Source organism: Camponotus vicinus, unplaced genomic scaffold (assembly GCF_025532165.1).
Source record: "Camponotus vicinus isolate PSW18456_S1 unplaced genomic scaffold, iyCamVici1.0 SCAF_12, whole genome shotgun sequence".
Taxonomy (NCBI): Eukaryota; Metazoa; Arthropoda; class Insecta; order Hymenoptera; family Formicidae; genus Camponotus; species Camponotus vicinus.
The window spans coordinates 768,504-782,054 of NW_028141948.1; the positions used below are offsets into that span (position 1 = coordinate 768,504).

A 13,551-nucleotide genomic window follows, 5' to 3' on the forward strand; every position below is an offset into this window, starting at 1 on the left:
CAATTTGTCAAGCTTTTATTAATAATAAAAAGAAGAGTTCTTCCGATGCTTTCGACTGCATAAAAAAGAAAAAGAGAGAAATGAAAGGAAAATGATATACAAATACAGTGTCTTAAAAAAAATTTCCTTTCTTAAAAATAATAAAAATCGTTTCGACATTTTTAAATTATCTTAATAATTTTAATTATTTTAAGAATAATAATTTTAAAATTTATTATAGAATTAATTATAAAATATGTATAATATTAAAAAATATAAAATATACACGCAATAATTGATGCAAGAAAGAATTTTACATTATTTTATGTAAAATATTTTTCACGATCTGCGTACTTTATTTTTCGTGTTCCAAAATCCTGCGATCGAAATATTTGACAGTTTAATCTTATCCTTTCCTCGATATCGAGAGACATATGTACTAAATCTCCTGGCATCAGGTTTATTCCCTTCCACGTTTATATCAATTTTTCCGTTACATTATGGTACCTCGCCTAAAAAAATGTCCACGCCGGTCACACGCGATTCACCCCGACGGTTACATCCTTTTCAAGACGTCGCAAAACGAGGAGACGATCCGTACGGAAGTGGGCGTGCACATGCTTACAGATCGAGAACCTGATTTTTTTTTTTTTTTAATAGTCGACACGCGGCACTGATTTCTTATGCGCGACGGTTAGATTTTCCGGTTCCTTGCCCTTGATATTTTCATCCTTCCGACATTAGCATAATTTCATTCATTCTTATATTGTATAATTTGCATTATGTAAGCTTACACAAATAGCAAGCTTACATAAATAGCAGCAGAAATAAAGTGATGTTTTAAATAAATTGTTTCGCTCTTTGCTTTTGGAATTTACGAGGAGTAAATTTGAAAGTTGAGTAATAAATTTTGTAGAAAGATGCCATCATAATCGAAGGAAATTTGAAATATTCAAAAAGTCGAAGAGAAGAATGTTTACAAACTCCCACCTAGTAACATTCATTTAAATATTAATTTGCAAAGGACTAAAATATTCGCGCAAGATGAATCTTGCAAGTTATTAACCTACTCCCCCATGCAAACTCTTTCCTAAAATTTTCATGTTTTCCTGAAACTCGAGATAACGCCATTTTCGTAAAGCTTTTATTATAAAGTCTGGTCCAGGCTAAGCAAACAAGCACGCGAAAAGATCATCATAAATCATAAATTTTAAAAACAATTCGTCCTTTTTAAAAAATCTTGTAGTAATTTTTTAACTCGATAATTTTGTAATAAATTTTAATTTAATAAAATTATTATTTAAATACTTCTTTACTGATATCTGTTCGTTCGCGCTTGATCTAGACTCGGTTTAAGTGATTGTCTGAAACACTCTGTACATCCACGTACGAATAGTCCCCGATGTATACGAAACCTGCTTCGCAAAGTATCGTTTCCAAGAATAAATCGTCTTCAAGCACTGTATCCGTAAAGGAGAATCCGAGGTGGAAAACGAAAAAGAGAGAAGGAGAGGAGGCTCTTCGCGCGCGAGATATCAAGAAATTTATCCTCTGTGTCCCTGAGGGTGGGAGGGAGCGGCAAAATGTACCCAAAAGAATATAAAACCGCGGCGAAACCGCGATTAATCTAACGGACACGCCGCCGTGTAATAAAAGAATTCGTAGTGGAAGCGGGACCTGTCGTATATCCTTATAAAGTTTTGCGGAAACGGAAATTTATCGTGCCAAGAAATTAAGAATTTATGATGCAGCCACGTGGAGCTATCAGTCCGTGGGGATCTGATCGCAAAATCCGCGAAATTGAACAACAATCGTGAATTCAGGCGGTCGTATGTTTGCAGCCGGGAATTTACGAGCGGACAGTTTTGGGAAAACAAGGATGTTTGCACAAAATCCGCGAAAACGAATATATCTATATAACTGGAACAATAGATTTCACACGAACTGGGGCAGGGAAATCTTTTTTTTCCAAGTATGTGCCCCGGAAAAAAGGACATTCTTGTTTTGAAAATATATTTAATTTTAACATGGAAATCTTGAAACGAGATTATATTGCGTTCATTAAAGAAAAATATAATTGCTTACTTGAATGAAGCCATTTTATATAGTTCAATCGAAAAAAATATATTCTTAAGATTTAATTTTCTTGAATGGAAAAGAAACAATGTTAGATAGGAAATAACACTTTTAAATCAAAGATTATAATTTTTTAAAAGTAGAATTAAATAATTATATATTCTTGAGGTGACAATTATAATATTAAAATAAGACTATAATGTCATTGAAATTTAAAATTATTAAATTCTTCTAAGAATATTATAAATTGTTACGTATATACGAAACAACAATGAACGCGTTAATTTAAGTATACAAGTTTTGATTTGACATTTATTTTTTTCTGTGTGACCTAAATTCACAACTATGTATTTAATAAATTTTCACGATATTAATGTGAAATTGTCATATGTAAATATGACAAGCTAATTTGATGTAGCAATCTCTCCGATCGATGATTCGAGCATCGTTATAAATTAGCCATGCGAGACATCGCAAAGCGACGTATATTATCGTCACATCACGTTGTTATCAATGTTCGTCATGCCATATAATCACTCTTATTGCGCCAGTGTAACGTTGCGTATCGCCTTTCTTTGAAATCGTAATAAATGGCGCTCTCGAGAATTTTCATGCATTCCGCGGTTGCGTTTCCTGACTCGTTTCCTCGTAATTTCCTGTGTCGCGAGGGACATGGGATGAACAACACACGATGACACATTGATTGAATCGCGCTTCCTACCATGAATCGTATGAATACGATCCACTAATGGTTGAGAAAGTTTTCAAAAAGATTTAATATTTGAAAGAATTATGTGTTAAATAAAATTTCGAATTTATTTTACATTTCATTTGTATTTATTTTCTAGCACAAATAACGGAAATGATATGTAGCTCTTGTGAAATTAATGTTAAATATAATTTTTCGTATTAATCTAATAGAGAGGAAGTAATTCCACGAGCAATTTTGAGCAGAAATTTCATATTTTCATATCGTTCCTAGTCTATCTTTGCTTGTCGAGTCGAATCGCTTGGCACCGTGAATAACAAGCATGTCGGCGAGCACGGCGTAAATACGGTGTCGGAAAAGTTTCACCACGAGTGAAACCTTATGATTTTGTTGCACGCGCTTGCTTAGCTCGAGATCCGACGCTCGACCTCGTTCGATTAATTTGCCAATGTTTCGCACCCACGAGAGGCGCCCCGTCATTATATATCCCGGATGAACGGACAGTGTGGGCCGACATAAGCGGAATAAGCAGGAAATTAGAAATATATCCGCGTCATACCGTGCGCAAATATGGCCGCGGTGAGGGAATTGCATCACTCGTAATGAGCGTGTGTGCGTTAGATGCATTTTTTGTGATACGAGACAACGCAGAAAAATGACGTGTATATCGACGACGAAGAAGAGAATGTAAATGATGGCCTTGTCGCAACTTTAACTTTGTCTCGTCGATTCTACGCAATTGGATTAATTCATTAATTAATATTCTTTTATTTTTATTTAATATTATTTTTATTATTTATTTAATATTATTTTTATTATTTATTTATTCACAAACATGAAATAAATATAGTGTGATTAAGTCATCAACAGGATCTCTATTCAAATGTAAAAATATCATTTTTCATTACGTGTGTCTGCACTGTGTATTTTATATTTGTCTATGAAATAATATTAAATTAATTAATTAAATCCGATTGCGTAGAACTTGTCAAAGTTGTGCAAGATAAATCCATCATTTACATTTTTTAAAATCTTTATTTCTTTTCACTAAAAATTATAATAAAAAATATATGCTGCATATTTAACTTTGTTTATACAAGCACAAACACATAGATATATTCATAATATATTTTAAACATAGAGTACACTTGGCTAGCCGACTATTTGCAATATAAGAGCAAAATTATCATATATAAAGAGGAATTGTGGAATTTTAAAGAAATTTCCAATAAAATTCCACAAGAATTCCCACACAGAAAAAAATAAATGTCAAATCAAAACTTGTATACTTAAACTAACGCGTTCATTGCATACGCAACAATTTATAATCTTCTTAGAAGAATTTAATAATTTTAAATTTCAACAATATTATAATCTTATTTTAATATTGTAATTGTCACCTCTCAAGAATATATAATTATTTAATTCTACTTTAGGAAATAATAATCTTTGATTTAAAAATGTTATTTTCTATCTAACATTGTTTCGTTTCCATTCAAGAAAATTAAATCTTAAATCGTAAGAATATATTTTTCTTGATTGAACTATATAAAATGGCTTCATTCAAGTAAGCAATTATTCAAGCAATTATATTTTTCTTTAATGAACGCAATATAATCTCATCTCAAGATTTCCATGTTAAAATTAAATATATTTTCAAAACAAGAATGTCCTTTTTTTCTATGCAGATTTTTCTAAAGAAATCCCTAAGAATTTCAGATTCTCCATGTTCTTTCAGGGAGTAGACACCCTCATGAATTTATATCCTCGCAAAATGTAAAAATATCACGAACCTAAGCATTCGTAAAGTGTCGCGAGCCGTTTTTTTTTAAAGAGGCTACATTGAAACTCAATAAATACCTCCATCAGAACGCGACTCAACTGAACGTCGACTGAATTAATTTGTCGGCGATAAGCGGCAGGCGGTAGTCTGGTTCCTCTCGAAGAGGACGAAAGTGCTCTATAAATTTCGGGGTTCCTTTTGTCACTTTCGGTACATCGGCCCCGAGAGAGCGGCTCTTAGGTCGTTCCAATTTCATCCTGAGCTCGATCTGCATCAAGCGAGCTCGAGAGGCGAACGTCGTTATGCACCCGAAGCGGGAAAGAATGATCAGCCTTGTTCTCCTCGCGGTGGAGTTCATTGGTATTCCGGATGCGAGCGATACGACGCGCGTTCCTACTGGCCGAGATCGGTGGCTACTCACACGCACCAAGACGAGCCCTAACGATCGTAATTTTATAATAAATTGCCGACGCAAGCGTGTCTTTCGTCACGACGAAACAAGCTCGCGCAATATCGTTTCCGAGAAAAAACGTCTTCTTATTTTTAATCTATTTTAATGTGGCGATTTTTAAGCGCGCGTAATTTAATCAAACGTCGCTTGGAAATTCCAGATGTTAAGATAGATTCCAAATTGAATTCAATTAAATTATTTATTACACTAATTGAGCGACAATATGTTTAATTATTTAAAAGATTAATTAGATATTAAATTTCATGTGCGATGATTAAGTATTAAATTCTGTAACATATATACAGAGTGTTTCTATCTATCTTAGTGAAATTAGAGATATTTAAAAAAATCATTATACTGATATAATAATAATATGCAAGATAAAAGATAGAGAAATTAAATTAGAAAAGTGTGAAAAATCATATCATAAAATAAGCTCTATCAACAAGATTATAAATTAATAACAAATTTATGGACTTGATCCATACATGATAAAACCACGTAGAAATTAATAAATAATTAAATTAGGTCCATAAAGTATTTAATTTGTAAATATATATGTTTTCATGTCTCTTAAAGTTATTTTTTCCAATTCCTATTATTTCACAAAATAGATAGTCACTTTTAAAAACAGTCTGTATTGTAACAATATTTCGATCACCTCGATCAAACAACAATCGTGTTAACAAACTTATCGAGGATAAATCAATAGTTGATACAAACTCGATTGAAATGCGAGTTTGAAATTAAAGGATTAAGCACATCTTGCATATTCCCAGCAGATATGCGTTGTAGGTGCAAGCATGCAACACTCACCCGGTATCGCCGATGTAATCCAGCATGCGTATCTTCAGCATGTCGTATGCTGAATCGGTCGGCGGCCCGTCACATGTGCGAGACCTCCGGTCAGAGATCGGAATCGTCGCCGATTCGTCGTCGATGATGAAATAATCGCACGTCGCCAACGACCGATATTCCGGGCGAGTCTAACGCGATTTATCCAACGGTACCACGTCCCCGATGCCTCGAAACCAAGTCGCGCGCGCTTCACGAGAGTCACCACCTCGCACACAAGACGCACATTTATTCGATCACCTCTGATGGCTGCACAAGCCTGAATTTTTACCAGATGCTTGGTGTGAGAAACGTAAGAAATATAAATATAGTTTGTAACACATTCAGATATAGATTCGTATTTGCTGGAGGTTTAATATCACAATTCTAGTAAAATTAAATACAAATCGCGATGTTCATAAAATTTGTATATATCATAAAATATGACAAACAAATTATAGAAAAAGATATGTGTTAAAGATTTCGATATAATAATAGATATCTACATTTTTTATAGTACAGAGTGTCTCAAATTTTGCAAAGCAATTCTTTATTTTTTCAGATATTTTTGCTCAAATTCCAGAGAGAGAATATTTTAAATAATTTTTTGGTCAATTCTTTTTGAAATAAGTTATTTTTATTGCATGTGTTTTCTAGTGTTTTTCACTCATACAAAGGAAAAACATAATGTCACTGAAATGTTAGATTTGCAAGTGCATTGAAAAAACTGAATAATTATTTTTCATAAGATAAAAATTTTTCACTTGCATGTTCAATATTTTATTAAAAGAGACATTAAATATATAAACAAAAAATAGATATTTTTAATACATTTTAAACGTACAATTTTTGGCTTGTTGATTATTTAATATAACAGCAAAATTATCAAAGAAATAATTATTTTTAGTTCCCCGAGTCCTAATAAAATTCCATGATAATTTCAATTTTTTCAGATACAAAAGAAACCTTAAGAAACCCTTAAGAATTTCTGATTTTCCATGTTTCTCCAGGAAGTAGACACCCTGTAGTAACTTGTTAATAATATTATCTCGCCAACACATACACCTGTTCTTTTCCAAGAGGGGAGCACGTTCAACGCTATGTATACGACGTAAGTACCGGCAAATTAGGACATTAAACACAATTAGAGCAACGTAATAGCCGTCGTGGCTCGTTAGCTAACGTAAATAATGATTTTATCGAGAAATTGGTTTCCCGGGGGAGAGGTAGATGTGAGATCTCTCGAGGGGAACGACGGTTCTCCGAGAACCGGCGCCGATCGAGTCGCGGATCGCAAGAACATGATCTTGGGGTGAATTCGCAACGCGCGCACATGTGTTTCGCGATTACACCCGCCGATCCCGTTATCGTTCGCGATCGATTAATTCCCCCGATTCCCGCGCTTCTTCGCAAGCGAGGTCACCGCGACACGGAAGAGAAAGAGATCCGCGGATATTTCTTTTTTTTTTTTCGTCTCGAGATCGTCTCGCGAGCAGGAAGCCCCGATATGTCCTCTCTCAATTAACGGCGTGTGCTCGCCTCAATTTCAATCCTCGTTTCAAATTATCCGTTATATTAATCTTATTCCAATTAATGTGCACTCATAATTTATACCTTTAGCTTATGTAAATTTCCGGCAAAAGTAGACTAAACTATTTACGTATGCAAGTGGCTCTATTTCTTATTTACTTTCTTTTCGATATTTTATAATTAGAATAATTAGAATTTAAATTACAATTTAAAGTAATTTACATAATAAATAAAGACGTTCCACAGATGTTCTACATTAAGACTACGGAGAGCATATTTTCAAGTTGTGACAAATGATGATTCAGATCACGAAAGCGGTCTGCTTCCAAACTGGTTCGAAAATATTCCTGTGGAATTTTTAGATATGCAGAAGCGATTCATGAAAAATTCAGCGGCTTCTCTTGATGAATAGACTCACGATTTCTAAAAGGATTCTCGAAATGTAAGCTCGTGACATCATCGGAAATCCGCATTGTTTTAAAAACAAATCGACGACTACCATAATTGTATTATATATTATGACAGAAATTTTAAAACGATCTTGAAATTAAAACGAATCATTGGCTCTCGGGAAACTAATTGCTTCCGCCGCTCGCGTAATCCACGTGGGTCATTTGACATTTGATTTTCGTCCCAATTAAGTGCGGTTACTCTGTGCACCCGACAACAATTAAATTAAACAAAATTTATTATTCGTCGTCGACTTTCGCGGCTCATGCGTAATTCACACCAAATATAACGATAATCCCTTCAATAACTTCCATTCGGGGGAAGCTTATGGACATATTATTACAACGAAACTTTTATAAGGATCTCAACTTATTAAATGTAAGCCTTTCGTGCCTGAAATATACTTCGATTACCGATTCGACTAAGTTTCCTGGTAGGTATTGTTTCTGTTTTTCCCCGTTTTCCTTCGCTAAAAGATCGACACCGATCGAGAGATCTTTCTCGCGTGATCGACACTCCGAAAGAAGAGACGACGAGACGCGACAGCGGATCGAAGCGTCGAACAACTGTTTAACGAGCCCGCTCGTACTTGCATCGTCAGTGGCACTCGTTCTCCCACCCGCAACAGCCTCCTCCACTATCTCTTCCTCCTCCTCCATCGCTCCTCTCTTTGCTCGGGGATCCTCCACCACCTCCGCCTTCCGCTCCTGACCGGGATCCTCGAGAGAAGGACTCGCGAACCACTCACTCGCGAGAGTATCTCGCCAGTCTTTCTTGTCCGATAAGATGTTTGCGCTCTTTCAGGAGCCAATTGACTCTTGGCAATTGACACTTTGAGTACAGTCGATTACCATCAATGGGTGATAACGGTGCTTGTTTCCTTTTATCGAAATACTTGAGAAATCTCCGGCTTTCCCTGCATTGTTGAAATTCTTAGAATTGTTAGAAATCTAACTATCTTATCAATTTACAAGCTTTTCTAGATTTTTATACTAGATTTTATAGCTTCATTTCTTTTTTATTTACCAAGATTTATTATCCATAGATTTTATATATCAATTATTTTATATTAATATGTCATAATATATGATATATTAATATATAATTATATATCATATAATTGATAATATTTATATATTTATTAATTTTTTCATAATATATTGGTAATATTAAATATAAAAATTAAATTTCTAAATAATTACATGAATATGATCGCTTCATCATCTATCCGGCACTTATAAAAAAAATCACCTCGAAGCTAAATAAATAAATAGCTAAATTATATCGAAGCATGTTAGGCTATACGAGCCATTCTTTAGTTCCGAATTTCCCTGGTCGGTTTTGGTTACTTCCGAGAAAATATCGATAGAGATCTCTTTGTTAAGGGATCTCTATTTGTTGTAAGAAAGAAAGATTAGCCTATAGAAAGGGTCAGATTAGGTTTAGGGTTAAGAACCCTCTGGTCTCTAGACGTCCTCCTCCACGTTGATGCCATTACTCCGCGGCAAGACCGATCATTTTCGACTGGGATAATAGCACGGGGAAGAGAACCTCGGGAACCCGACGGAAAATCACGAGACGAGTTACCGAACGTATATACTAATAGTATGCCCCGTTGTTTGACCGCGGAAGATCGCTCGATGCCCCGAGAGCCAAAGTGCATTATGAATTTTACAGCGTTCGACCGATCGCGCTAATTTTTTACCGATGAAAACCGCACGAAAAATATTTACAATATCGGAGAGAGATATAATAGCTAAATGGAATTTTTTTATTATAAAATTGTCGCGTGATAAAATTCGGAAACAAAACAAAAATAAGATTGTTCGCGACATGTGCGCCACTTTTATTCATTTATCATATATTTATATATGATTGTGTATATTACGATGCAAATATTTATTCGCGATAAATTCCCTCGAGAAACCGCACTATTTGATAAAGCCTCCGGGAAATTTCGAGCTTCCTCAAACGTGCAGGAAGCCCACTTTCCTTCCACGAAATGCCACGAACCCACCCATCGTTGTTCCACCAGTATGATAAGATTGCTTCTTGAATGAAGTCATACATCTTTTATTCGCACCGTAATGAACCGGAAAGTCTTATGTATGAAGCGCCAGAAACGCCGATAAAGCTTCCCTGATAGTTGCATAATAATAATCGTTCACAGATATCGTTCTCATATTCATAGGTCATTAATAATAATTAATAAATTTCGTTTTAAATTAATCCTTACTAGTAGTAGTATAATTATAATTATAAATTATAAATATTAATAATAATATAATTATGCGTAATAATCTATAAATATAATAGATAATAATATATATAAATGTTTAAATCATTTTCGAGCTTGTATATTTTCTTGACGCGATAACGTTATTAATGATGTCCTTTCGTATTTCAAAACTTATAATTCCAACACATAAAGGCACATTAATTAATTATAACATAAAAGAATATTAATATTATATTTTTTTAAATTTATTCGAAACATTTTTTGACGCTTAAAATTCCGAGATGACAATTCAGTCATTCCCTTCTGTTTTTCCTGGCCGGGGAAAAATAATCCCTTCACCGAGGATTCAATCGAGGCTCTCTGTGGAAGGGATACAACCCTCTGTGGAAGTAGTTAGGTCACAGAGTAGGGCATCCGGGTGTATCGCGAGTAGAATAGCCAATTACCGGCGCACGTCGCGCGCATTTCTTTCTCGAGCAATCCCGGACACCTCGTATTGTACCCGTCAAATTTAGCGGAATTATTTTACGCGACCCTCCACCGCCGCCGTCATTAGCGCGCGGTCATTAATCTTCGTTGGAAATCGATCGCACGCGTGACACGGCAGTACGTCAATTTGCATTCGGATTCTTGTCGCAGTTACAAATGAGAAAGGCCTTCGAACGAACCCTTGATAACGAACCAACTTGTCTCTCAGTCTCGAGAAACGATAATCTGACGAGAGACATTTACAAGCAATATTCAGGATAATTTTGCGACTAATTAGCCGAAAAATACGGAGGCCAATGATATAACGTTAAATATTTTTTTCAATATTTAGTATGGTGCCCGAAATTTCGAAGAAATGTGTTTATAAAAGCACGAAAAAATTATATAAATAATAATTATATAAATACAAAATTGAAGAGATAGAGTTACGTTTCTTTATAATACTTTGTTTAATATAATTGGTTTTTTAATATTTTTTTTATTTCTCCCTCTCTCTTTTCCTCTCTTGAGACTGTAAGATATTACGAAGCGTGATGAGAATCTCGCCAACTCAATCTTACTGACAGGATAATCAAATACGGCAGAAATCCATTTATCGAAATAATATTGAACGTCAATATTTTCTTACGGATATCCTCCATAAATTCACAAATACCGGCCTTCTTATAACTTTTAATAAAATATAATCGTTTCAATTCCGTAAAAAAGGGAGAAATCTGATCGCTAGAAATTTTAAAACGTTACGTTATATCCCTTATTATCATTAATATTATACACAAATGCAGGAAGGCACTTGCTCCAAGTGAACATCTTTTTTCTCTGATGACAGGAAAATAATTTCCAGTAAAAATAATTGGCGGTGCGTTTCTATTAATACCGGGATCTCTCGGTTTATATTTATCGCTCGTCGAGTTTACATAACGCGCCTCATTCATTCATCGTGACGGATAAGGATGGAAAGGGAGGAAGGGGGGGGGGGGGGAGGGAGAAGGGAAGCGCGCGCGCGAAGCCTTTAAAAAAGCCAGCTGACCCAGTTCCCGGTGTTCCGGTCGCGCAACGAACGAACGAACGAACGGCAGCTCCGTTAGCTAATCGAAATAGCGGGGTCATCCCGCCGATCGAGGTAGCGCTGCGCGCCTCCTCTCCTCAAGGTCGTTTCCGTTCCTCTTCCGTTTGCCCTGCATTACCCTGCAGCGCCCGCTCTACTTGCCGCCGCGATCGCATCATTCCCGGCACCTAGCGAATCTAATTTATTACTCAACGATCATCTCCGCTCGACGGTCGATCGACGATCGCCCGCTAGGCCGATGTAGGCTGGAATGAGGATGTCCTCTCTCTCTCTCTCTCTCTCTTTCTCTCTGGTATCCCTCCCTTTGACACTCCGCATAAATGATCCCCTTCGTTATGTAAGGCAAATATCACGGTATTTGATGGAACAGATTTTCTAAGCGAGAAATTGACGTAGAAAATTAGATGTAATATTTTATATTCATGTATATATTGGAGGATTATATTATTAAAATAAATATGTAAAAAGTAAAATGATGTATTGAAATTACATATATATGTATATAATTTCGATATACCTCGTATTATTTTATATACAATATGTTTATTATAATAATTGCATCGTTACAATATACTTATGTAAAATAATATTACATATATAATTTCAGTATACATCATATCATTTTACATATATTTTAATAACACAATTATCCACAATATATATACATATAAACTTAATAATACACAACTGTATACATACAATTATTCATGATTTGCAGGACAACTTTCCAGGGAATTTCTCAAAAAATAAAAATTAAGTCAAAATTGGCACAATGCCAAGTTGTGCGAATTTTTATTTATTTATTTGAACAAATTCCTAATTTTCTCAAAAAAATTGCATTGTGTAAATTAATAAATATAAATATGATATATATATTTTAGTAAATAAGATAAGAGAGATGAGTGAGATATAAGAGTTTCAATAACGCTTGGAACCTTGTAATGACACCTATGTAAGCAATGTTGATCGTAGCCAATGAATTTCATTGAATCATACAAAAGGTATTTACTCGGCCTTCTAGAGAGATAATAATAACGCCGGAAACATATTCGACTCGAGATATACTGATGCATTAATAAACCACAATGGCGATCTCGTAATTGCTTTCTAACGACGACGTAAGCGGAGAGGAATTATTACAAGAGAGAAGTTAGCTTCAGGTCAGAAATTTCGAATCGCCTGGCTTTCCAAATACGAAATGTAGTACACCACCACCGGGTATATACACGACGATAAGCGCGATAAGGCGAAAGAAAAGCTTATATATAGAGAGGAAGCGGGGGGGAGGGAACGGGGAGGAGGCAAAAGGTAACGGGGTTAAGCACCCTACCTGTGGATCGCGCTGCTCCGGGCCTCCGGGGAGACGGTCGCGCGTCCCCGACACTCGGCCGGGGGCGCGGGGGCCTTGAGGAGGTCAGCGAACGACAAGTGATGGCTGTAATCGCGGCAGGTCCAGGTGTATCCGCGCTCGTCGCCGCCCTCCTTCGCTGACGAGCGTAGTTGTCGCCTGCCGGCGCCGCTGCCGACGCCGAGGCCGTTGTCGGTCGTGGCACCGACCCCGCTGCCGCCACCCTCGGAGAGATGACGGGTCAAGGGTCGCCGCATGTCTCATTCAGATATCACCGACGACGAAGCGAGCGGTCGCGAGCACCGACGACGACGACGATTCGCCAAGTCGCACTCGCGCGAAGTCAGCCGCGGATTGACAGGTGTCGACGCGGAGCCTCGCGCGATTCTTTCTCCTCTTTCGCGCGCGTAATCGAATCTTATCTCGCGGAAAAAAGTCTCACTGACGACACCACGCGATCCGTGGGGCGCGCGAGCGCGCTCCTTTCTGCGATACCGGGAAAAGCAAGTACGATCGCGATACCGGGACGCGCGAGGAGAGAGGAGAGATGAAGGACTACGCGCGGGCGCGAGATGGACCGTCCTCCTCCCTCGC

The 13,551-nt window shown here is 36.5% G+C and overlaps 1 protein-coding gene and 1 long non-coding RNA gene across 3 annotated transcripts in view; both read right to left on the minus strand.

Annotated features, from left to right (window-relative positions):
• Positions 1-13,532, minus strand: part of LOC145963389 (rap1 GTPase-activating protein 1) — a 95,559-nt gene extending 82,027 nt beyond the window's left edge. The window contains exon 1 of one of the 2 annotated variants that reach the window (XM_083085284.1): positions 12,940-13,532. In XM_083085284.1, the coding sequence (XP_082941410.1) occupies positions 12,940-13,214 (275 nt within the window). In that variant the 5' untranslated portion in view covers positions 13,215-13,532. Of the gene's footprint in view, positions 1-5,814; positions 5,990-12,939 lie in introns of those variants that run through there. The other variant, XM_083085286.1, reaches the window with a different exon arrangement.
• Positions 6,134-8,326, minus strand: LOC145963398 (uncharacterized). The gene is made up of 3 exons (XR_014436155.1): positions 8,226-8,326; positions 6,896-6,930; positions 6,134-6,219 (listed from the first exon to the last, which is right to left on the minus strand). It is a non-coding gene; the product is annotated as an uncharacterized LOC145963398 (long non-coding RNA).
• Positions 13,533-13,551: the final 19 nt, after the last annotated feature.